The sequence below is a fragment of the Phacochoerus africanus genome, chromosome 1 (genome assembly GCF_016906955.1).
Source record: "Phacochoerus africanus isolate WHEZ1 chromosome 1, ROS_Pafr_v1, whole genome shotgun sequence".
Lineage (NCBI taxonomy): Eukaryota > Metazoa > Chordata > Mammalia > Artiodactyla > Suidae > Phacochoerus > Phacochoerus africanus.
Genome location: NC_062544.1, coordinates 164320313 through 164347761, shown reverse-complemented (window position 1 = coordinate 164347761; position 27449 = coordinate 164320313). Strand labels below are relative to the sequence as shown.

Below are 27449 nucleotides of genomic sequence, written 5' to 3'. Positions count from 1 at the left end.
TCCTCTGTACTCAAGATTCTTCCATATATGTGATTCTGCATCATGGATTCAACCAAATGCAAATTGTGTAGTACTGTAGTATTTACTATTGAAAAAAAATCTGCATATATAAGTGGACCCAGTTCAAACCCATGTTGTTCAAGGGTCTACTGTCTATTGTAAATCAACAACAAATGATTAACCAAAACAAATGTAACTGCTTGCAAATTAAGAAAGCTTCTTCGATCTCATAGGCAAGACCTAGCCAAAATTTGACATTATCTAGGGAGTAACACAAAAGAAAACATTTCATACCAAAGAGTATAGGACACAACTAAAACTGTATTCAAAGGGAAAATGTCTAGCTTTAAATGTTTTAGTATATTAGAGAAATGAAAATGAAAGTAAAGAAACAAAATAAATAAAATATATCTGTTCACTTAAGCAATCAGAAACGCTCTGAAATAAGGATGGAAATAATTCTGTAGCAAAATGATGAAGGCCTGAAATACTAAAACAGCAGGATCAAAAAGAAGAGCTGGATTGAGAAGTTGTTCTGGAATGAAATGATCCTGGCATCTGGAGACAGAAAATAGGAAGTGAAAGGAATCAAAGAGGTGTAAGAGTTGGAGATGGAATAATCCGGTGAAGGTGATGCTATTAGTGAGACAGAAAATTGGGAAGGAAGAATGAATTTGAGAGGGAAGACATGAAGTTCCATTTCAGATATATAGAGTGTGCCATGTCTGCAATGGGCAAGGCATTTTATGAGGTGCTATACTCATTATACAACTGAATATGCCCCTGCTCACCCAAATTCCTATGTCACCAGTCCAGGCATATCAAAGTAACAAATAAGAAAAAAAAAGGAAAGAAAGAAAGAAAAAGAAAGAAAGAAAGAAAGAAAGAAAGAGAGAGAGAGAGAGAGAGAGAGAGAGAGAGAGGGAGGGAGGGAGGGAGGGAGGGAGGGAGGGAGGGAGGGAGGGAGGAAGGAAGGAAGGAAGGAAGGAAGGAAGGAAGGAAGGAAGGAAGGAAGGAAGGAAGGAAGGAAGGAAATTAAAAAAAAAAAAAAACCCATACATTTAATATAGGCTGATCCCAGAAATATGCAGCCAAGCTCTGGAGTGAGAGAGCAGAAAGCTCCATCCTCTCCAACCCTCTCCTCTGCTACAGTTCAGAGGGACTGTCCTAGGAGATAGAGACTGGAGGGTGAGGGCAGAGAGAAACAAGCAAGGTCAGCATTTCCTCAATCAGGCTTCATTATTCAACTCAAAACGTCCTACTTAGGGAACAAGGGAGCTTCTCAAGAGCCTTGTTCCTGAAGTAATTAAACACAACTTCACTGTTGTAGCTCAATGGCTATTAAGTAAGGCTTTAGCACTTCAGCTCAATTTATGTTTTCTTTGTCCTTCTACCCTTCTGCCCCTGCAGCCCAACACCCCAGCAATACATCTCTGAGAACTCTGGATCTGGGGAACCAAATAAAAGACTTACTGGTCAAGATCTCTTAATATTCAGCTAACGCCATCACACAAATCTGATAACAAACATTCTGGATTTCATCCAAATTAATCTTCTTGCATGGCTTCTAGAAAAGTAGCAAGTCAATGACAATACTTGCGTGGGGAAAAAAAGAGCCAGGCAGTGAAGTATACGGGAAAAACTTTTCAATTCTGTGCCTCTACTTAGGCCAGCTTGGTTTTCTCTTTGACACAGAAGAATAGCTTTAGGCAGAGTATATTTGCCCAGGTATACATCAGCCCTGGTATGCAAAGAGAACCAGTGGTGTGAGGAGAAATAAAATTTTGTGCCTGACATTTGTGTGCTGTGACATTGTAAGGATTGTTCCCAACACTAGGTGCACTGCTCTGTTTATAGTGTTAATATTAGAAAAACAGTCGACAAATGCAGCAGCAAGTCAATTGTATAGGCAGAAGACCATCCACATTGCATTGGGTAGTTTGAGTACAAATTCCAAACCTATGGTTGAGTTTCTTCTAGTGTGATCAGAAGTTTCTTTTTCCTTTGCTGTAAATAAAACTGAACGGTGGGTCCTCTATAGAAAGTGGCATTTTGGGCTTTCTGTCTTTTGTAAAGTGATTTCTGCCTAGTTCGTTGTCCAGTTAACTTTAGTTTAGTGGCTTTTAAAAGTTGGCATTGTAAATAAAACAAATTGTGAAACATTATCAAGAAAAATAATTAATTTTGCTTTCCTTTTATGGCTGCACCTGGAAGTTCCCAGGGCCGCTGCTGCAGTCAGATTCTTAATCCACTAGGCCACAGAGGGAAATTCCTAATTAATTAATACTTTAAAAGTTAATTCTCTACCACTGATTTGTTCCATGCTAAGTTAGTTTTTGGTGAGAAGGTTTAACCTCTGAATGGAACGGAAACTTTGAATACGGGTAGCTGATTTTTAATCAAAGCTTTCTGGTTCTTCATTTGAGGCCATGCTTTGTTATTGAGAGGCTAAGTCACTATTCCAGATTCCCAGAGATGCTTACAACATGGAGACCTAAGGTTGGTCCTCCAGCCATGAACCTGTGTCTGAAAGTGCCTGTGCAGTATCTCAAAAAGTGTTCTCCTAAATTCAGGCCACAGAAGCTCTGATAACTATTTTTACCTATCAATTTTCAGTCAGAAGAAATAGCAGGACATCACACTATTTAGAGTTAAATCCTCTAAAGTTTTTCTTTGAAGTAACACTGTTAGTGGGCACAGTGTCCTGACCTAACATTCAAATGAGCCCAGTTAATACTCAAGGAAAATAAAAGCACAGATAATCCAAAGTAGTTCTGAGAACCACTGTCATATCACTAGAGAAAAATGGTTTTCCTGAGCCCAGGGTTAACTTTCCTCATTTATAGGAAATTGTCAGAATACATCTGGGCAGGCATCTCCTTTTCTTTTTATTTTTCTCTTCTTTGTGTGAAGCTCTTTTGTAAAGTCAGTGCTCATTTCTCCTGGCTGGTGATGCTTACCTAAAGCCCAAATAAAATGATGGCAAAATGGCCTGATTCTTCATCTTTTAAGTTACACCTATCTCTGTAGAGTTAATAGTGGTGCAAATTTGGAAATTTAGGCAGGGTTTTCTTTTCCCATCTATGTGCTAAGATTATTCTTCTCATATGGTACTGATATTTTTGTCTCTTCACATCAGCTGAAAATTAACATTTGATAATGTCCCAGAAAAGGGGTCTTTGGTAATAGACTTTCAGATTTGGAGGCATGAGGCATTTCATCTGGAGAATTTATCATGTCTTAGAAAAAATCCAGAAATATGAAAGATATTGTTCCAGAAAGTTTCACTTAAGGTCATTTGCTTAAGAATTAATTGCCCTTGTGGTAACCTTTCACATATAAATGGGATGCAGGGCTGTCATTCTTATCAGCATCATTCCTAAACAAGATTTATTTACCTGATTAGTTGTGTGTCATCCCATTTGTCCTTGAGCATCCCCACTCTGTCCTAAAGCAGGACCTGGGACCTTTGACTTTAGTCTCCTGATATTCCAAATGTCATCCAAAGTCCAGCAGCATCCATATCACCTGAGAGCTTGTTAGAATTGCAGAATCTCAGGCCCCACACACACCTACTGCTATGAACTAAATAAACTGTGTCACTGTCCCAAATTCATGTGTTGAAGATCTAATCCCCAGTGGGACTGTATTTGGAGATAAGGCCTATTAGGAGGGAATTAAAGTTAAATGAGTTTGTAAGGGTGGGGCCCTAAACCAATAGAATTAGGGTCCTTATACGAAGAGACTCCAAAGAGCTCATGCTCTTTCTCAACACACACACACACAAAGAGGTCTTGTGAGCACACAGTGAGAAGGCAGCTATCTGCAATCCAGGAAGAGATCTCACTAGTAACCCAATCAGCCAGTACTTTCATTTTGGACATCCCAGCCTCCAAAACTGTAAGCAATTAATGTCTGAAGTTTAAGTCACCTAGTCAGTGGTATTTTGTCATAGCAGCCCAAGCTGACTAAAATGCCTGCTGAAACAGATACTTCATCCTAACACAATCCTCGAATGATGAACCTGCATATTAAGTTATGAGAAAGACACTGCTTAGTTAGCCTTGATCATGATATTATTTAAACCCATTCCCTGTTTTGTCATTTTTCCACGGAAAGAACTTGAGCCTTGGACAAGGATGGGCTTTGAAATGAGTCTTAGCCTTGGTTAGGTTTTGATTATTTATTTTTTTTTTTGGAAGAGCCTTGCTAATCTCAATTTGCCAACCAATCTCTAAAATGAAGAGAACCCTGGTTCTCTGGTTAAGAAGGAAGAGGTGCTCCTGGGAAAACCCTATGCATTTGTGAGCCCAGAAATATACACTCCCTTTTCAGGAATCTTTATAAGAGGTTCACCAGGGGTTGTATGGTACAAAATTAAACCAATTGCACAACTCTTTGGATTATACTAAAGGCTTCCTATCCTACAAGTGCGTTTGTTTGTATGTGGCATTGGCCAAATCTGTTGGGGGGAAGATGGTCCATCATGTTTATAGGACTATGTTGTTTGGAATCACATATACTGCCTTTCAGAAAACCTGAATATTTTCCAATATAAAATAAATGCATGTTTCTTCCTAGCTTTCTCCTTGGTATTGATACTATTTGGTGAAATAGGATGCATGACCAGAAGAACATATATTAATAGACAAATGTTTCTTTCTCAAAAAGAACACTACAAATAGGGATTGGCACCTAAAATGACAAATGGGCAACAGATACCTGTTTACTGCGTGGGTACCAGGAAAATCCAAACCCAGTCCTGGAATGGGAGGAAAGGACTCTACCGTCTCCTACCCTCTCCAAGTCTCTCCTCTGCCACATCCAAGGGCAGACTCACCACCTGTTTCTATATGGTTCATGAGCTAATAATCATTTTCACATTTTTAAATGTTTTAAGAAACATTTCTCAAAGAATATTGCTTGACATGTGAAAATTATAGGAAACTAAAATTTCAGAGTTAACAATAAAATATTGGAACACAGTTACATTCATTCATTTATATTATCATCTATGAGTGGATTCCTGCTACAACTACACAGTTGAGTAGTTGGAACAGAGTATGGCTTAAATCGCTACTGGCCTCTTACAGAAAATATTTGCTGACTGCTATTCTAGGGGAATTAGAATGAGAGTCAAGGGACAGAACAACCTAAGTTGTTTTTAGATAGGTTTTTGGACGGTTGGTGATAACCTATGTTGAACATGATGATGCGTTTAGTTTAGGTTTTATTTTAAATAACATTTGGATGGTTTAATCTCTCAGAATCAATTCCCAGGAACAGGCTTTTGTTACCAAACAACATATGACTTTGCCATATTGCCTAATTGTTCTATAAAAGAATTGAAGTGATTTCTAATACCACTGACAGTTTAACCATGTCTTCTGAATGTTATGAAGCCAGAGGATGTACCTGATTGAGCTTATCATTTCTTTCCCTCATATTAATAAAGTCCTGGATGATGTGGTGAACATCTTTCTTTGTCATCACTGTACTGATTTCTTGGTCAGTTTTGAAAGCAAAACAGCAATCCCTTTGTGACTTTCATTTTCTTCTGGGTGGCAGTAATGAAATTGTCAGCAGGGAAAAACCAAGAAATAATCAGATGCCTTAAGCTTTAAAAAAAAAAAACTTCCCAGGAGTGGGAGCTCTTCTCTCCTCTGTATCGGTCAGTACTAAGTATTAGGAATGTACATCAAAGCCTCCATATGGCCTGGAAGTTTGTATAATACTCCCAGAATAGAATCCTTCCACTTCTCTTTCATCAATGAAGAAACACTCTCCATCTCAGTTTTCCACTAAGATTTATTTTCACTTATTGTAGATCTTTAAACACACAGAGACATTCTTCTTTTCTAAGTTTTTTTTTTTTTTTGAGCCAGACCTATATTTTCATTAGTCATCATGCATCCTCCTCCACAAAGATTGTTAATACCAAAAAGGAAAGAAGGAAGAAGCAAGCATTTTTGGAGCATCTGATGTGTCCTAGTAAATATATTGGTTGCCTTGTCTTCATCTCTGAATATGATGTTAACTCTGCAGAGCAAGTTCTATTGTCCTCTTTTTATAGATGAATAAACTATAATTCCTAGAAGGGATGTTTCTTGTCCCTGGTCACACAGCTAAGATGAATGGAGCCAAATTCAAAGCTGGGTCATCCTGATTCCAAAACCATCAGGCATTCTAGCCCAATCCTGTGCCTAAATATATATATGATTGCAGAAGTATTTTAGGAGGTACAATGATGAACTTTAACTCTTTTAAGTTATACATTTATGTTTTATCTCTAATATAATAGGAAAAATACTCATCATCATTTACCATCTAGATCCAATGCACTTTTGTTCTTTATATACTCAATTATTTGACAAATAATTTTCAGAATAAAAGGATAGTGAAAAGCAACTTTATTCAAAATTTTAATAAGAATTCAAATACAGGAGTTCTCATCATGACGCAGTAGAAACAAATCCGACTAGGAACCCCATGAGGTGGCAGGTTCAATCCCTGGCCTCACTCAGTAAGTTAAGAATCTAGCGTTGCCACAAGCTGTGGTGTAGGCCACAGACACAGCTCAGATCTGGCATTGCTGTGGTTGTGGTGTAGGCTGGCAGCTGTGGCTCCAATTCGACCCTTAGCCTGGGAACCTCCATATTCCACAGGTGCAGCCCTAAAAAGACAAAAAATAAATAAATAAATAAATAAAACATAATTTTTTAATATGTTTTTCCTATCTCTCTTCTCTCTAGGTATGTAAAAGAGAGAGAGAAAAATCTGAACTGGGCAGTATCCACTGAGTAAATTAGTTTTTGTCATCTGTCATGCATGCACCCAGAACATATTCTAGGTTTCAAATACATCACTAAAAGGTTCTAGCATATCATTTCTTATGGCTCTCCTTTGTGCCCTCACATCATGAAAATGGAAAACTTAAAGTTTTTTTTGGAATTTTTGATTAATCATAATTTTGTTGAAGAGATTGTATTTTTAAATTTCATATTAGAAAATTAACATTTTTGATTTATAAATAGCAATTAGAATAATAATTTATATTTGAATTATTTTAACTTTTGTCCACTCATCTTTGTATACATAATCTGATTTAGCATTTGTCTACTTACAAATCATATCAAATAATTTTGGTACAAAAACACCGTAAAAGGTAAAAGAATAATGGATTGTCCTTTTAGAAACATGGGATAAGCCAAGTTCTCATTGCAAAATATTACGTGATAAAGTTCTTCTTGTTCAGTGACTAAATGAATGAGAATGCCATATTTCCTTTATGCTCTTAGAATTATATTCATCACTCACGTATTCTTGAGTTTAAAACAATTCATCTAGGATATTGTTATCTGAAGAATTATGGCCTAAGGTTTTGCTAATACAATCAATTTGACCATTATCCTTAGAGAATAGAGTTTTGCTGTCTCTTTGCATTTGTCTTCTCATTTTTCTAATAATTGTGAAATGTCTTCTGCTGTACATTTTATTCTTTTTATCATTATGGGTGAGAAATGAAAAAATTCTGAATTCTCAGTTGTGTTCAGTGAAAGCTAAAAGCAGAGTACAACTACAAAGAGAGTGTCTCCTATCTTATTTTACACATTTTTAACAGGTTAACACAATACTTAAGGCAACACAATAAGAAAACTGAAGGATAATAAAATAGTGATGGCTCATATCACTATTGTATCCAGATGATCTCATCAGTCTTTGTGTTTTTTAATTAATTTATTATTTTTAGCATCATTGGGAACAATGAGTGATGAGGATATAATTTCTAGAATGACAAAATGGCAAAATTTTCAAGATAGGAAAAATAAGATCACTAAGATTTTGTAATATATCTTAGGGGTTTTTTTGTGAGGGTTTTTTGGCTGCACACTTGACATATGGAAGTTCCCAGGCCAGGGAGTGAATCTTATCCACAGCTGTGATCTATGCCACAGCCGTAGCAACAGTCTGCTGCATCAGAGTGGGAACTCCTATCTTAGACTTCTAAAAGGATCCAATCACTATGTTGGAATTATAAGAAAAAAATTAGTATTATTTTTTTAATATGTAAGATTTCTCTTTGTGCTTTGGAAGACTTGTAAGAAAGAAGGGGGAAATGCCATGAAATAGCAATACTTATAAAGAGAACTACTCAAAAAAAAATTAAAAACTAAAATTAGATCCAATGAATGCTGATAGTATACCAAGGATAAAGGGATATTAAAATATACAGACAGCATATCAAACCATAATTTCATAGATATCATTGCTCAAGATAAACTAAGCTTGTTAAACATCAATTGAGTAAGACTTCCAAAATGGAAATAGACTTTACATAATTTGTCCATGCAATTCACTAAATGAATAAACTAATAAAAAATGGCAACATTATCATGCCCTGAGGGTGGGAGAGGGGACTAATCAGAATCCAGAATTGGTACAGTATATACCTATAATGTCCAGTTTTTGACAAAATATTATGAAATATGGAAAGAAACAGGATATTGTGATCCTTGTATAGGAAAACAACAAGCAAGCAATAAAAACTGCATTTGAGGGGGTCCAGATGAAGGAGACAAAGATTTTAAAGCAGCTATTATATGTTCAAACAAATAAAGCCATTAAACCATGATAAAGGGAGTTCTCATTGTGGCTCAGTGGATTGAGAATCCAACTAGTATCCATGAGAATGCAGGTTCGATCCCTGGCCTCACTCAGTCAGTTAAAGGATCTGACATTGCTGTGAACTGTGGTGTAGGTTGCAGACACATCTCAGATCTGACATTGCTGTGACTATGACATAGGCTGGCAGCTGCAGCTCCAATTGGACCCCTAGCCTGGGAACTTCCATATGCTGCAGATGCAGCCCTAAAAAGAAAACAAACAAAAAAGAAAGAAAGAAACCATGAAGACTATGAGTCATCAAATAGATAGAAATCATATTTAAAAATGGAAATTCTGAAGTTGATAAGCATAATAGCTGAAATGGAAAATTCACTACAGGGGCTCAACTGTAGATATGAGCTGGAAAGAAAGAATAAGCAAACTTGAAGCTAGATCATTAGAAATCACACAGCCTTAGGAACTTAAAAAAAATAATAGTAATAATGAGGAAAAATGAATAGATCCTTTGAGATCTATTAGACACATGTAACATGAGTACAAGAAGAAGAAGAACTGGGAGGGAGAGGGGAAGGGGGAAGAGAGGAAGAGGAGGAGGAAGAAGAAGAAGAAAAGGGCAAAAAAAAATTTTTTTTGAAGACATAGTGGCTAAAAACTTCCCAGATATGATGCAAAACACTAATTTATACACTCAATTCAATGAACTCCAAATACTAAGAAGAAAAAGCCATATCTAGACATATCAAATGTTGAACATTAAAAGAGAAAGAGAAAATCTTGAAGGCAACAGAGAAAAATGATTCATCCCATGGAAAGGAATCCCAAAGACATTACAGCTTATTTCTTATTAGAAACAGTAGAGTCCAAATGGTAGAGGATAACATGTTTAAAATGCTTTAAGAAAAAAAAAACTGTTAGCCAAGAACACTGTATCTAGCAAAACTGTCTTTCACAAGTGAGGAAAACATAAAGACAATCCAAGATAAACAGAGACTGAAAGAATTTGTAGCTAGCAGACCTTGCCTTACAAAAAGTACAAAAAGAATTCTTCAAGCTGAAAGGAAGTAATACTAGACTGTAATTTAATCCATATGAAAAACAAAAAGTGCTTGCAGAGGAAATCATGCATTAAATATGAAAGATAACATAATTACATTATCTCTTTTCCTTCTCATAATTAATTAAAAGACAACAGGATAAAACAATATCTATAAAATTGAATTGTGGGGCCTCTAGCTATAGAGATTTTTTTGACAATAATAATACAAAGGGAAAAATGAGAGGACACTACATACAGTGAGCAAAGAAGTGACATGAGATGATAACGCAAGTTCACAGGAAGAAATGAAGAGTACCAGAAATGGTAATAAGATTACTATAAACACTTTGTAAATATATTTTTCTGCTTTCCTCTTAGTTTCTTAGAAAGACAAATGATTATATAAAATACCAATTATAACACCAAACTGTTGTGTTTGTAACATATATAGATGTGATATATATTATATTAACAATACAGAAGAGGGAGAATGAAACAAATTTTCTGTATCTTACTGGAATTAATCTAGTATAAATCTGAAGTAGAGTTTCATAAGATGTATATTGTAATCCCCAGAACAACCTTTAAGAAAATTACTCAAAAAATATTTTAAAAGATATTAGAGGAATTAAAATGATACATAGAAAATATCCATTTAACACAAAAGAATGCAATAAAGGAAGAATGGAGGAATTAAAAATGCATGAAAAAGTAGCAAAATGGCAGAGGTAAAAATGATTATATCAATAATAACTTTAAATATGAATGAACTGAACAATAGAATCAAAAGGCAGATATTATTGGACTAGATTTTTAAAAAAATTAAAACAAGATCCAACTAGATTCAAGGATACAAATAGGCTAAAAGGCAAAAGATAGAAGACACCATGGAAACAGTAACAGTAAGAGAACTAGAGCAGTATATTAATAGCAGACAAAATGGACTGTCTCTCTCACACACACACATACACACCTGTACACACACAGGTTGCTAGAGACTCCTTTATAATGACAGACAGTGTCAATTCATTAGGAAGATATAGCAATTATAAACACATGTTCTTAACAACAAGGTTCCAGAATACATGAAGCAAAACTGACAGTATGGAAGAAAAGTTAAAGAAAAATATCAAAGAAATGATGGTACAAGTGGCTTTCAGTTAGGTAAAAAAAAAAAAAAAAATCGCAGAGTTCTATGTGAATTAGACTTTGGGAATTGCCACATTATAGCCATATTATTCTCAAATTTCCAAGTCACTCTGCATTGCTATATCTCAACATCTCAGACAATAAGTATCTTCTACTAATCTCATTTTATCTTTCCTTCTGCTAAAAAGCCATTCTCGCCAAAGGATAAAAAAGCTTCTTTTTTTATCGCCCCCATCATTGTTCATTTGCTTATTTAAGGTGGGCAGCATACAAAGTTGAAAAGAAACAACCTAAATTTAAAAACAGATTTAAGTCTTGGTTCTATTATAACTTAACTACCTCTGCCAGGCAATCTCTGTGGGTCTTGGCATTCCTATCTTTTTTTATTTTTAATTTTTATAGCTGCGCCTGTGGTACATGGAAGTTCCCAGGCTAGGGGTTGAATCAGAGCTGCAGCTGAGGTCTATGCCACAGCAACAGCAACAGCAACACAAGATCCGAGCTGCATCTGTGACTTACACAGCAGCAATGCCAGATCCTTAACCCACTGAGCAAGGCCAAGGATCAAACCCACATCCTCACAGAGACAATGATGGGTCCTCAACACACTAAGCCACAACAGGAACTCCCTGGCATTCTCATTTTTTAAATGATATGGTAAGATGGAGTTCCCACTGTGGAGCAATGGAATCAGTGGCATCTCTGCAGTGCCAGAACAAAGGTTCAATTCCCAGCCAGGACAGTGGGTTAAAGGATCTGCCACAGCTTCAACCTGGGTCTCAAGTGCAGCTCTCATTTGATCACTGGGCCTGGAACTCCATATGCCATAGGGTGGCAAAAAAAGGAAGAAAAGAAAAATAAATAAATAAATAAATAAATGATGTGGTAGGATGGGATCATTAGAGATCCTATTTGAGCTGGTATGAACTGTTTTCACCAAGCTCACCATCAGGAAGGTCAGGAGGATCCAGATTACTGAAATTGTTTCTCTAGGCTACAACTTCAACTTCTAGAGAGACTTGTATGAACTCTTAGCTTTCCTACAGAATTGTAGTTTAAGATGGAGCATTTAATAAAGCACGTTTGACTTTGGTTGTACTAAGTGTATTCAGTTCTGAAACATTTATTCCTGCTGTTTAGATCCTATTATGTCTGTGGTATGATCTGCACTCCTAATATCTGTAGTTGGCAGATTTTCCCAGTGAAAATCTGAGCCAGCCTAGAGCTGGGAGCAGTTTGCGTCAAGTTGAGCAGGAATATGCAGGTGCCCTAGAGAAACAATTAAAATCACAATTCTAACTGTTAAGGCTGGAAACAAAACTCTGTTTAAGACTTGTTAAGAGGATATTCCGAAGATCCTTAAGAAATTTCAGGTGTCAACAAAGTTCCCAGTTCAAGTAAGAACTTTCCATACATGCATGTTTAGAGGTGTAAAATATTCTACAGTAGCCTGAGTCTGGGCAGGAAACAAGTGACACCTTCAAACTGACTCATTTAAGGAAAGTTAATCAAGGGAATATTTACAAAGATATGGGCTAGCCTAAGAAAACCAGCAGGGCATGGTGCAGTACCTCAGGGCTAGAAGCAGTGGAAAGGAGCTGCTACCCTGTACCCAAATGGGAAGGGGGAGGGAATATTGATCAGAGAGAGCAGCTGTATAGAGAAAGCTGCCAATTAGGAGCTGAGGCTTTGGGAGAGGGGCACAGACAACCACAGTGAACTAGCAAGGAGGGAGTTCAAGAAATACTGTCTTCACTCTCCTACCTGCTTCCAATATCCTGTCAGTGCTTCCCTCCAAAGTCAGAAGGCAAGAGATCACAGTTAATGTTGACCATTCCAGAGCCCAAGACAATGTGGAGAAGGATGAGAGAGGACGTAAAGGGGCAAATAGAAAAAGTCACGCAGTTCCCAGATCTAGGCATGGGACAGCAAAATCAGCCATGAGATTATTTCACTCAAGATCAGGAATAGGATGAGGCAGACAAGGTACCTGGGATGCAAAATTTAACAAAGAAGTGCTCCCTCTCAGGATCAGGCTAATGTTCAGCACTGGAGAGAGAAGTCACCTAGTCCTAGCCCTGATTTCACCGCAAGATTTCCAGTTGTTTGCAATAGAATTAAGAGGGAGAATATATTACCTTTTAATCTTTAAGCATAAAAAGAACATTTGTTAAAAAATTTTTAAATATTTCTTTAGAGACTTTAAAAATATCTCGACTTTTCCCCCCAAGAACCAAGCAGATAATACACTATTCATACATGAAATACCCAGAGGCCACTGTGCTTAATAGCCTGGCATTGGCATTGAGCACTAGATTTTGCTTATTTTGTGTGCATGTGTCATTGATTCCAATTGCACATTTTTTTCACATCTTAACATTTCTGAGGTCAATCTTGTCTTATAATCAATGGTGGCAGAAGTACAATTAGCAGTATTCTTTTTAGAGATATACAAAGTAATACTGTGCCCTATAATTGAGGCATCTTTGATTTGATGAAATCCAATGCAAATACTTAGAGTATGTATCTGGCATGTATCTATCACAACATCTAGCATGTATTAACAATCTTCAACCAACCAGTTCATGAATGAATAAATGAAGTGAGTGAAGGAGGGAATGGATGAAGGAGTCCTATCCTAGCTGATATTTACCTTTAGGGCTTGGATAGTGTGGTGTCAGGAAAAATATCAGTTCATACACAATAGTTAAAGCTATCATCTAGATCTTTTGAGATGACAGGCTAAAAACGCCTGAGTGTTGCATTAGCCATGAGCATTCACTTAACTCTCATTATTTCATTTTTTGCCAAATTGATGCTAATTCTGTTTCCATGCTATGCACTTTCTGTAGACTTCATGATAATTTGAAACCCTGTTTTACAGCAGATGTTTACTCACTCCTCTTGGCTCTCTCTTTATCTGCTCTAAGATAACTTCTTCCCAATGGCATTTTCATTAATTCTCATTTCACATCCCCGATTTTAATCCTTTGATTCTGAAATCAAGGTGTAGTTTTCAGTGTAATTCTAGCGTTAATCACGAATTCTTTTGCTTTAAAATTTAGAAATTGTATTTCATTTTAACATAGTCCTGCATGCAGGCATGCACCTTGGTCTCACAGTAAATAGCAGCTGGCTTGGCCAGAGAAAACATTATTTGTCTAGTGATTTACCTTAATCCCCTCTCAGCAAGAAATTAAAATTATTTTCTTCTTTTTTATGAGTCATGCGGTAACAGCTTCCCAGCTTATCATTATCTCTTCCTGTCAATTTCCCTTTCAAAATTAAGATATTTATGCATTTTTAACAAAAGCAAGATAATGCAATATTGAGACTAACTAGCATTTCTTTTTTTTTGCTTTTTAGAGCCACACTCATGGCACATGGAGGTTCCCGGGCTAGGTGTCCAATCAGAACTACAGCTACCAGCCTACACCACACCCACAGCAACACCAGATCTGGGCTGCATCTGTAGCTAACACCACAGCTGATGGCAATGCCAGATCCTTAATCCCCTGAGTGAGGCCAGAGATGGAACCCAAAACCTCATGGTTCCTAGTCTGATTCGTTTCCGCTGTGCCACGATGGGAACTCCCAAGAGACTAGTATTTCTATCTTAATTCTCTTCTGGGGATAAGGAAGAGGCTTCTTCATTTAAAAAATAAGTATATGTATTTCAAAAAGCTGAGTGTGAATTATTAATAGCATCACATGACCTTAAAAAGTGTTAATCACCCCAAAGGAGAATAAGATTTCAGTTGCTTTGTAGAGCTTATGGATCACAGTCTACTTCCAATTTGGGGCTTAAGTAATGGTTTTGGCCACCATTATTACCCCAAAGCTTTCAATTTCAATTTTAGTGATTTATTAGTATGGGTGAAACAATCTTCTTTGGCTGTTTTTTCATGTTTTATGTCCACGTGGTTAATAATTCTATACTATCTACAGGTGATGGATAGACAGGAGCAACAGATTTACTGGTGGAAAATTATTACAGAACCCAGTTGCAAGTGCTTTTTAATGGCTACCTTAAAGAAATGAGTCATAAATCCCTTTTTTATTTTAATTACTAAAATACATGGTGTTACAATGATAAGTTGAGATCCCCTTCCCATCCTCCATATGCTTTAAATAAAAAACCATGACTGTCACCTAATGCGTATTCTAGCACTCTTTGAGCACTTAATATAGGTTAGCTGCTACTATTTTTCAAGTTTACTTTTCCAGTTGCCTTTTCACATTCTCTCTCCCTTACTTCCACACTCCACGGTGCCTTCTCTCAGTACTTCGGTGCCCTTTTGCCTTTGGCCTTTTGTTCTCATCTCTTTCTGTTCTCAGGAATAAGCCTGATCTAGTCACTTGTACATTGTGTGACTATAAGTCCAAATATTACCTCTTCCAAGTTCTTGCCTGTAGGTCTAATCTTCAATGGGGAATGAAGCACTTTGGCTCATGCTAAGGAAGTCCTGGCATTAGAATTAGAGTTGGGGAGGTAACTTTCTCAAAACATCTTGTAGATTACCTGCCTACCAACAATTAAAGTTAATTCGGGATGGAGAAATCAGAACCAACCGTTGAAATTATACATTTTGCATCAGTTGTACTGTGGGTAAACATCTCTGAATTGCCAAGCTTTGTGGTTCTCCTCTTAGGATTATTTCCAGGATATAATGGAAATAATATCCTGGAAATAATAGAAATGTTTCCTGGTCATCATTCCTGGCTTGCTCAATTTTTCCAGATTATTGCATTGAGGAATTTGATGGTTCCCTAAATGTGTGTTCCATATATTTCCCCCTCATTGCCAAAGTCCATTCTTGATTTCTGTGGATGATTTCTCATGGGGAGAATATGCTTCTTGCACCAAGAGGACATTGCCATCCAGGCTCCTTCCCACTGAAGTCTGAGCACACCAGAGAGCAGCAGTGTGAAGACTTGCTCTGAAATGCCAGTCCAGACCCACATTGCTCACCAAGTATGGTCTTTCATGGAGAGCTGGGCTTATGCCAAAGTTCCACCTGGACATCCTTACAGCTTGGAGTGTTTTGGAGCCAGGGGAGGAGACACACTTCCGGTATTGTCGTGGGAGCCTATTTGTTTGACTGTTAAGTGGCCACAATAGTTTCTAAGTTTTAAGTTTTCCACTTCTCACTCAAACTGCTGATGGTCTGGGATTTATTTTCAACCATTTTTGGTTTCACACCAACATATAAAGCAGATTCCTAAAACCACTTTATATTCGGTAATAAAATGTCACTCTTTTTCTTCATACAACGTCTTCAGTTTGACATTGAGAAGGTGCCCACCTGGTAACACACTGGAATTTAAACAAGTTAATCCACTTGAAAGAATGGTTTTTCTTGAAAGAGGATGAGCACTTGGCTCTGATAAATCCCTGATTGTCCATACAGGGCACCCAGAGTAAAGCCTTGGGGAAGAAAGGCCAGATGCCTTGATAAGTTATTACATCTGTCTTTCCACCAAAGTGTGTCAGTGCGCTTGTGGTTTAAATCAAGAGAAATCAGTCTGTGCATTCAGTCTCAATCCCATTTCTAATTGACTCTTATCTGTATCCTGAAATTAGCTTACATCTTGGCAGAACTAAGCACTCCAGATTCAAGGGAAGTTTTGCCAAACTTAAAGAACATGATGTAGATGTGCATTTGTGTCTGTGACATATTTGTTTATTGATGTTTATTTCTCAAAGAACATAATTTTTCCAGTGTACTTATATGTTCCAAGATGCATTTCTAAATTATTAGAGATCATAAACACTAGCCCCACCGTTCATCTATGCAGCCAGGGTGCACCTACTCTTCTCAGTCTTTACATTTGTAAATAAGCCTCTGCCGGAACCAAAAGTCACATGGAAAATGAACATGAAGGTCAGATGAGGAAGGGTGAAACATAACTCCTATGCTGGAGATGATCACAGTTAAATCTTTATCCAGAGGGCCTAAGTAGCAAAGACAGCATCAGCCACCGCAACAGGAACAGCAGCTACCTCTCCTGAGTACTTTCTTGATGATGCCCTGTGCGGAGCCCCTTACATGCATCAACTCACAACACCCCATAGAATAGTTACTACTCATATTACATGTTATAGAAAGAGAAAGGGAGGCACAGCTCCTTGCCTATAGTTACACAGGTAAATAGTGGGACCAGCTTGTCAGGGTATCTAACTCCTAATGATTATGCTATATGCTCTTACTAGCTGTTATCTAGTAATTTTAGTAACCTGGATCAGCAAAGAAAGACCAGACCCACCTCTAGTCCAATCAGCCTGTCAGTGATCCAAGGAATCTGTTCCACGTGCAAAATCTCATAAAGAACAAATATCATATGGTCAACCATAGAACACCAGGACATGTTACATGAACCCTTGATCTAGCCGTTTTCAATTTAGTAATCAGCCAAGTCCCAGGGATAGAAAAGTGTAACTTAGCAGAACAAATAGGAGACCAATGAATGACACTGTGTCCATGTGCTAGTGGAAACCCAGAGGGTGGCTCTGCCTTCAGCAGCATCCCCAGACTTGCCAGTGTCTTATTCTAAGGTGGAAGTTCACAATTATATCAAGTGCTTCATGTCTCCAAATTATGAAACCTCTCCTTTTCCCTTCACTTCATTGGCAGATGTATTACCTTATCACTCCCTAAATTCAAAATCAGAGTTGCCTCTGTGTACACATTAACCTGTGTGCTTGAAATCCAGTGTTCTGGTAGGAGTGTAAAACCATCTACCCAGTTAATGATCAAGGGACTCCCTCTCATACCTCTGATAGGAGCCCTCATTCTCTGCTTGAAAGCAAACAAGAAGTGGGGGTGCAGAGGGGTTGTTTTCTTGATACTGAGCCCACATCGACTACACTTGGGTAGCTCCCATGTGGTACTGCCCATGTAACATATATTAATCCAAACTGAAATTTTCCTACATCTATTGATTGCCACAGCCTACATCCAGAAAATGTTCACCTCTCTTCAAGACTGTGATAAATTACTCTCCAGAGTCTCTTTCCTAAGTTCTCTGTAGCCTTTCTTAAATAAGATGTCCAATCTGTCTTCAAATACTGAATGTGATATGCCCTTCTCCAGCTTCCATGAACATTCCCAGTCTACTGATCTTGGTTTGAAACACCCATTTTCTCTCCCTGTTTCTTTGGATTTCACAGTTTGGTCTCAACCTCCACTTCAGACAAGCAAACTCTTAAGGGGAAGGGGCTACTTTCCTTCAGCTGATAAGAATGTAGAGGGATGACCTTGCTTCACTCATAGTACGACTGGTCAGAACTTCCTGATGCTGAGCTTCAGTCCCGTCTTTCTTACAGGATGTGCCTCAGGGAAAATCCACACATGCTCCTCCTGTCTAATGGCAGGGGTGAACCATTCAGGGGTCCTGAGTAGAAATTCAGAATCATCTCAGTACTTTCCTCTCCCTCATGCCCCGGTCATGTACCACCATCCCCACTCCTCATTATACACGTCTCTCAAATCCATCTCTTCTCCACCAACCCTATCTTCATTTAGACTCCTGGCCGGACTATTGCAATAGTCCACAAAATGACCTCCATGCCTCTAGTTTCTTAATATCACAGTTGTGCCACCAGTGGTTTTTTTAGAACATAAAAATAATTATTTCAATCCCAACTGCCTACAGACAAACAAAACAAAAAACACTCTCCTAAGCATAGCATTTAAGATCCTTTTTAATTTGACCTCAGATTACTTTCTGATCTTGCCCAAAGCAACACTGCCCACCTCAGCATACCCTAACCCTCACAGTCTACTCATGGTTATTTACCATGATCTAAATCAACTTTGTTCTAAATTTCCAGGCCTTTGCCCATGCAATGCCTTCAGCCTGGAGTGCCCTCCCCCAACCTCTCCTTCACTAAATCCTCACTGTGGCATGGGTCCCAGCCTACGATAGAGATGCTATGAGCTAGAGATGCCTGATGCACTGATTCACCCAAATTCCTAATAAAGAGACCCCACAGACATTCCCCTCACCAGGGCCAGAGTTGTGGCTGGACCAGCCCTTGTGGGTTTTGTTATGATTGCAGGGCACGCTTCCAAAAACTCCTGGGGAACTTGAAGGAACAAGACTCATTGCTCACATGTCCCGGAGGGTATACTGGGCTACCTGACGTCCCCAAGGCCACACAACAAGGTCAAGGGGAGAGAGAGAGGATATGGACCTTTATTAGGTATGAGAGTGTGGTGTCTAGGTTTTTGGGTCTTCACTCTTTATTGGCTAATTTAAAGCATAAGAACAGGAATTCAGGTGCAGGAAAGGAGAATCTGGGTCACTCAAGCAGCCAGTCATCTGGGTTACCCAGGCCTTTCTGAAAGAGGGAACTTTGTGGGTGGGCAGCCTAATCCCTCATCTGGTGGTTTGGCTAGGAGCTGTATCATATAGCTGGTGATGTGTTTACTGAACATGGATGTCTTCAGAAATGGATGCCTTGGCAATCAAAAGCCTAATGTCAGGCACTTATACTACACTCCCTTTTCAATACCTAGCTCCTCTTTGAAACGTGCCCTGCCCTCCACAGCCCATCATGGCTGGGCTCTTTTTTGGTGTGTTCCAGTAATTCTGTGTACAATGCTTACCTCACTATACTCTAGTTTACTTCTGATGTCTGTCTTTCCCATTAGCTCTAGGGTCACTGATGGCAGGAATCCCATCATTGACCATTATATCCTAGCATCTGTCATTTACAGACAGTCTACTCTTAGCTTTAATCTGTACTGTATTTACCATTCAACTTAGGGTACATCAATTTCTCCCTAATAGTGATAACACCAAAAACATCAGCTAATGTTTCCTGTGTGCTTCCTAAGTGGCAGCCAATATTTTGCTTTATATATATTAGCTCATTTCATCCTTATCATAACCCATAAGTAAATATATTCTTTTTCCCTGTTTACAGTTGGGAAAACTGAGGTTTAGAGAGATTAAGCACTTTGTCCCAAAGTTACAAATGAAATGTGAACCTGTACAGCCTGGCTCCAGGGTCTCAACTCCACACTGACATCACAAAATGGACAGAGGATTTTCCACTTACTTTAGTCCGTTTTCTTATTTTCCCAAAACAACTTCAAATATTTGCATGATTAATTAGATTAATTTTGTTCATCCATAGCCTCACTCATATTTATTCAAATGATATGGCATGAGAATGGAGTGAAATCCCAGATTTTTGCCCCTATGTAATGATCTCCTGGCTACGCAATAGTCCACATACCTCACCTGGTGTCTTTCAGACTCCTCCATTGTCCTGCTGTATTTATTGTGCTCAATATCTAGTTGCTCTTCTCGTACTGAAAATGTCATTTTCTACATTTAGCCATCAAATACAGTTCTTAAGGAAAATAGTTTTCTCCTCCCCCACTGCCCAGCCCCCATCAGCAGGGGGCTCGAAAGAACCAAACTGAACCCGAGGCTATTGGCATTCACACAATGACACTAAGCCCTGGTATATATATAATTTCACTGCCTTTCCGGAGGTGCTAAGTGATAAGGATCAGAATGGATTTTGTTGGCTTTAACGAGAAAAGTGAGCCTTTTGTTAGTTACCTTGCTTCCCCTCTAAGAAAAACCCAACTATGGAGCATTCTTTCTGCCGTGGTTGGATACGGGAGCATCCTGAGACTTTACTGTGTCTAATGAAACTCCCCAGAGAATGAAGGTGCTCTGGGGTGTGGGGAGGTGCATCATGGTGCCCAGAGATGCGTTTTGTTCCGAAACCAGCGCCGGATGCTGTAAATGTGGAACCCAGAGTGAGGTGTCAGAGGGCACAGCTGGGAATATGTTCAGAGCTCGTTTTCATTTTCATTCGAACACCATGGAGGCGGCACTCGACTTGTTTCAAATTAAAAGGTACATCAAAAATGCAAAACATCGTATAAAAATTTTACCAGTCTTTTAGTGGCTTTTGAATCCTTTACTGGTTTCTCATTTCTCTATATTTTTAGAAATTTTCTTGGGCTGTGTTCCTCCATCCACCCTCAGCTTCCCTTTCTAAAGTTACACTCAGCTTTCTGGTGATTTATCCATCACCTGCACCTACCCTTTATACTAATGTGCTCTTTCCTTTTCACCTGCTTTCTCTTTGTGCTCAATTCTGCCCTTTCCTCCCTTCCCCATGCTCTTTAGACACTTTCCTTTCCTTCTTTGTTGCCTTCTCACCTCCCTAGCCTACTGGTAAATTGTAAATGAATTCCAATCTGGGAAGCTTAGCCCTCTTTAAGTAGACATGATGTTTTATGGTGAAACTGGAAGTCCCCGCTGGGCACTGGGCACTCTCTGTGGCTCAACTGTAGCTGTTAGTAGATACCCGAGGGTAGCCCCGTGCAGAACCAGGGACTGGAAGGGTTGAGCAGTGAGCATGGCAGTACTGAGCCCTGGCCCCACTGATTTTAAAAAGTACGGATAATAATTTTAAAAACCCACAATAACATGGACAATAGCTACCAACATTTCTTTTTTTTTTTTTTTTTTAGGGCCACACCCCTGGCATATGGAAGTTCCCAGGCTAGGGGTTGAATCAGAGCTACAGCTGCCAGCCTACGCCACAGCCACAGCAACTCCAGATCCAAGTCGTGTCATGTGTCTGTGACTTATACCACAGCTCAAGGCAATGTCAGATCCTTAACCCACTGAGCAAGGCCAGGGATTGAACCTGTGTCCTTGTGGATGCTAGTCAGATTCATTTCTGCTGAGCCACGACAGGAACTCCCTTTCTTAAGAGCTCTCTAGGTACCAGGCCCTAAACTAACACTTAACAAGTATTTTCTCATTAAATCTCCACCACAGCAAATCCTGTCACTATCACCACTTTACAAACAAGGAAACACAGGCAGAGTAATGCAGGTCACATGGCAGTGAGAGGGTTTTAATGGCTGAGTTTTACTCACCCCTCAACAACCACAGGGTAATCCTGAGTCCCCGGATCCCAGCCAGGGCTGGTGTATCCTGAAGAGCACCAGCTAGCTCCTCATGGCTGGGGGAACCAACCAGGTGAACACAGGGTGGGCTAGGGCTGCCATAGCCACAGCAGGACAATCACAGGGGCTCCATAGGGGTTCTGTCAAGAAGCAGAGAGCAGAGTAGAAGGTGTACAGCTACTTGCAGTCCAAGTCAGTGAAAACTTTTAGTGATGGGGCATCTGAACCAAGTTGTAACAAGATGGATGGTCCACAGTGGTGGTCAGAAGAGGAAGGGTGTAGGGGGAAGTTCAAAAAAGGAGGTGGGACATCACAGATGGCCAGTGATGACCAGCATGGACCAAAACATCACCTGGAGTTTGGATAGAGGAGGTTCAGTGGATGGAAGAAGCACTGATCTAGGCAGAATCAGAACTCATGGACCATATGGGTACTAAGGCTCAAAAACAAGGGCAGGTCCAGTTACCAGCCCTGGGGGCACTGTATCCAGATTGGATGGGCAGAAAGGGTAGTTTGACGTGGTAGGAAAGGTGCTAAAGAACCTTGGGTATCACCTAAGAGGGTTGTGATCTCACCTGCGAGCTGCTGTATACATGTATGGTGCCACATACCAAGGTGACATCGTGTTTTCTTTCTAATAATCTCTCAAGAACCCCGTAGTGTGTAAACAATCTCTTACAAATAAAAGTGAGTGGATACAAGGCTAACCCTAAAAGAATGTCACTTTCACACTCTGACTTGATTTTCTGAAGCGGAGAGTAAGGGATACAGACTCAGCTGGTGTGATTGCTTAACCCCAAGGATGATGTGTGAATGTGCCATGCATGATGATGTTAGTTTATAGGTCACAATTGAGAAAAGGCCAAAAAATGCCCTCAGAGGCAGTGGAGAGTGTACAGAGTGTACAGAAGTGTGGCAGGTGTACAGAGTGTCTGCAGATGTACAGAGTGTGGCAGAAGACAACTGTGTTTTCTTATAAGCCCTTCTATAAGTTTTCCATTGTATTGTTTTGTTATGGATCTGTATATTATAAACTTGAACAGAAAAAAAAATGTACTAATTTCGACTCTCAGGTTATCACTTCCATACTAAAAAGGAGAGGGGTGGAGCACAGAGATAATAGGCTAACAGACTTTTGCAGGCAGGATATCAAAGGAATCTAACTGGAAGATGCAAGAATTTCAAAAAAAAAAAGTAGAGTAGCCAGGGACCGTTTAATGTTAGCATAAAGAGGTTCACATACCTCTTAGAAATCATTATAACACAGTGAGTATTAGATTTTATGGGGCCAGTGGCGATACTGAGACCTCCAGTAAAGTTCCAAGTATCCTCATCATACTCTGTTTAAGGAGGCAGTGAGCCAGGTAATATATTTTAGCAAGATTTCTATCAAATGAAGCCAAAATCACAAGTGAAAGAAGGCATCGTTCTTCTTTTCGGGGCCACACCTGTGGCATATGGAGGTTCCCGGGCTAGGGGTCAAATCAGAGCTGTAGCTGACAGCCTACACCACAGCCACAGCAATGCAGGATCCAAGCTGCATCTGCTACCTACACCACAGCTCATGGCAATAATGCTGGATCCTTAACCCACTGAGCGAGCCCAGGGATCGAACCTGCAACATCATGGTTCCTAGTCAGATTCGTTTCTGCTGTGCCACGACAGGAACTCCTGAAGAAGCTATCATTCTTATATGCCTTTCCTTCATAGCACTTAAATTCTAGTCAAGTTTTTAGATTTTTCTAATTAAACCCACAAACTGCATGTCCCCATGAGAGCAGGGACCATGTCTGCTTTGTTCAGCCCAGCTGCCCCAGGAGGAAAATAACTCACACAGAGTTTCTCTTTCCTCAGGCCTCTTGAGAGGTCTAATCTGTGCTGGGCAAGAAGGGCTTCAGGCCTGGCCCCAGGAGTAGACCTTGACCTTCCATCAAATGGGAGGAGGGAGGAGACGGATTCCTGCTCCGAGGAGAAGCAGATCTCTCAAGCCCCTGAGGTGCTTTTCACCGAGTCCCACATAAAACTGAAGAACATAATCCGCTGCTGTGATTCCTCTGCTCCATCTGGCTTCTGGAATAATTGAAACTAGAAATGTCTGCTCCGATTGCTGCTAGGGAGAAAAGCTTAAGTTTTAGTGGAAAACCTCAGTAATGCCTCAGCCTTTAAAATGTTGGGTTTCTTATGAAATCTGATTTCTATTCTCTCCAGTTTTCTAGACAGAGAACAAAAACTAAACAAAACAAAAAGCCCTAAACGGGGGCAGCAATGGGAACTTCAGGACCCTCAGTTCAACTCACAGCCTGCGTGGGTACCAGGTAGCTCTGGGGAGAAGGGATCTAGGCTGACTCAGTAATAAAGGCTCCTGGGGCTCCCAGCATCCACCAGAAAGCTTGGATCCACCAGAGTCTTGAAGGTGGCCCAGCTTCTGAGAAAGGGAGCCAGGGTGCCTCCCACTTGGGCCCCATGGTCCATAGAGGTTGCATTCAGGCCACCCACACCCCAAAGTCACTGCCTAGACCATCTTAGGAGGCTGGGCCTTAACTCCTGCTCCACTCTCCCTGCTCCCCCTTCCTCCTTTCCTTCCTGTCTCTCACCTCCCACCCTCCCCCTTCACCTGCCCCAGTCTGCTCTCCCCTCCCTCCCCCAGCACTGCCTCCCACCTCCCCTCTCTCTTCTTCTCTTTCCTCCCCACTCCTCCTTTCTCCTTTCTGACCCCTTTCCCTCCCTCCTCCCTCTTCCCTTCCTTCGCCCCCTCCAACTTCAATGAAATATATCAAAAAGCTCTTTCTACTCTAAGAATATCAAAGGTAAGTCCCCATCAGAAGCTCTTTCAAGTTACCTGAAGGCCAAAAAGTTCAGCACGCAATAAATAGCTACCCATTTCACCCCCTGGTTTAGAGAGGAGGGGTTATTCATGCCCCACAGACACTAATTTTTGGAAAATCAGAGGTATTTTAAACAAGCTGTCTCTCCACTGTAGCTTTCCTTTCACATGCTGTCACATCTGCAGGACCAGTGGCTTCCCACCTGCCTCTCCTTCCCCCATGGAGAGGACAGAACAAGGGCCCTAAAGAAGGGTTCACATGGCAGAAGTGGAAGGAAAGCTCTGAAAGTTGTGGTGTTCTCAGGAAAGGCTCTGATGGTGCTTGGAGCTGAGTGGTTGAGGCCCTGAGCAGCCCCCCATCCCGCCCTCCACAGGCAGAGGCCCACTCTGGGGAGCAGAGGAAGTTCAAGCTCCAGGCCCTCATGTGCTCCAGCCCTTCCAAGGCCCTGGGAAGAGCCTCAGCATTGTGTTCCCATGGTCCTATGTTTTTGTAAGACTCGCAAAAGGAATATATTTGCACCACTGTTGGGTTTGAGGGCTTTTTCTAGCTACTACAGCTTCTCGGCACTTTTCCCCTCCCTCCCCCATCTGTGGGATCCCCCTAAAGGGAAGCGAATTGGGAGTGCGTTTAGTTTATGTTTGGTGGGATGTGGCTCTGTGGTCTGCATTCACTTCTGGGCAAGGCCAAGTCGCTGCTGGCCATCCTCCTGCAGGAACTGCTTACAGGAATAGTGCCACAAGCCTGAATTGAAGATGAACAGGTGCTGTGGCATCTGGGGATAGAGGAGAAAAAACCAGGCTTGAAATGCACTGAGCCAGAAGCTAGTCTGTGGAAAATTCTTCCAGTCACAAGATGTGTAAAATCCAAAGTGGAGGATTCTGTTCTCATTGATGCCCCATCAAAACCAAAATTCAGGAATGCACATGTTTAATGATTTAGTATATACTACGATTAATGTAATGGGTACTGTTTATGAGAATTGCATGAAATGAAATTTATCAGAAATCTTGTCTGTTCGGGAATATTAACCGTTAGCAGTACTGCACACAGCCAATGTGTTTGTATATAAGAAAGTATGCTTTGGAGTTCCTGTGTGGTTCAGTGGGTTAAGAACCGACTAGTATCCATGAGGATGCAGGTTCGACCCCTGCCCTGGGAATTTCCATATGCCACAGGTGCAGCCTTAAAAAAGAGGGGGAAAAACATGCTTTAAAGCCTCCCAGTTGTTAGTAATTTTGATCAATCTTGCTAGAGCAAAGACTACCTTATCTCCCTAGTCTCTCTTATACAAAATCATTATCATATAAAAATAGTTATCAAAATATACAGGCAAAGCTTATTGGGAAAAAGTTCTTTTAGAGGTGCAACAGGCACTAAATTAATTAGGATATTATGTATTTTAGATTTTGAGGTGTCTACTGCATTTGCCAGATTTTAAAACTACAAAATGTGTTATAATTTATTTTCTCTTTCTGAAGAGTCACATTCATACCTAATTTTGTATTGGTATTTCTGTATTAATTTTCTTAAAGAGAGCACCCGCAAACTGTATAAAGCCTCAGGCCTCACAAACCTGGAGCCTCCCTAGTGCCAGCCTCCGAGAGCATTTGGGCAAAGGAGCTGTTTTTTCTGTACTGAGGAGCCTGCTGCAGCTGGGCCATCACATTCCCAGACCAGTTTGGTCAGTGAGTCCTGCAGGAAGAGCGGGTGTTCCTCCCTCCAGGATACTGGTTTTGAAGCCGTGGAGGTCTTTTTCCTGAGAGCTCCTACTTTAGGTTCAAGGGCTCTTGCTCTTGCTGAGAAAGACAGCAGCAAGGAACAGCTGTTGGTACCCCATCTCCCCAGCTGTGTGGAGGCCCAGCTGTATAAGTTCTCATTTTGCCATAAATCTATTTGAAGTTCTTTCTTTTTTGGCTGCACCCTTTGCATATGATTGTTCCCAGGCCAGGGACTGAACCTGCACCACAGCAGCAGCACCAGATCCTTAACCTGCTGTGCCACCAGGGAACTCCTATTTGAAGTTCTTTTGATTCAGGGAGAGGTACGATGTTTTCCTGCCAAAGCTTTCCTCTGATTTGTATTGTCTGTGTTCTGGTGCTGACACACAAGACTGTTTCCTCTCATTTGCAGCAACATTCTTACCAGTTTTCTGTCCTCTTTAACAGAGTTGGTGTGGAACTGGATGAAGATCAGAAGCAGGAGCCCTCCTCACACCAGGCAAGTCAAAGCAGCCCATGCATAGGGTACAGAGATATGAGATGTTCTGTCCCATGGCCAGGAGGCTCAGTCTAAAGGGGGCTGCCTCCGCAGATAAAACAAATCAGATGACCATAAAATATGCAAGAATTTGGGGTGTCGATAAGCTTTGCATAAATTTTAGAGTGCTTTGAACTAGCATACACTTGTGCCTACTTTGTGGCAGCAGAAAGCCTGGACACGCAGTTTAGGGGCAAAAGCACAGCTCTTGGAATCAGACAGGCTGGAGTTCAAATCCCTGCCCAGCAACTTGCTAGTTTGATCATCTGGGTGGGATTTACTTGATGCATACTTGATACATGTTGGGCCCACAACAGATGGGCCTGCTTCTCCTGCATGACTTCTCATTTATCAGGTCTAGGTATACAGAAATACAGAAACATGGAAAATCTGCAAAAACACAGCCTGAAGATCCTTAGGGAAAATTATTCATGAACCATGAGCTGCCGCCTCGAGTAAGGGAAATATAGTCTCTACACTCTGGACTTGAATGTAACATTCCAGTAAAATCCGTCATTGGCAATTTTGCTTTACTCATTTTTTTTTTTCTTTTGTCTGTTGTTGTTGTTGTTGCTATTTCTTGGGCCGCTCCCGGGGCATATGGAGGTT

At 40.2% G+C, this 27449-nt stretch overlaps 1 protein-coding gene across 2 annotated transcripts in view; it reads left to right on the top strand.

Annotated features, from left to right (window-relative positions):
- Positions 1 to 27449, top strand: part of SLC9A9 (solute carrier family 9 member A9) — a 557820-nt gene that overhangs the window by 416311 nt on the left and 114060 nt on the right. For both annotated transcript variants that reach the window (XM_047784062.1, XM_047784054.1), the window contains one exon: positions 26750 to 26801. In XM_047784062.1, coding sequence (XP_047640018.1) covers positions 26750 to 26801 — 52 coding nt within the window. The remainder of the gene's footprint in view (positions 1 to 26749; positions 26802 to 27449) is intronic.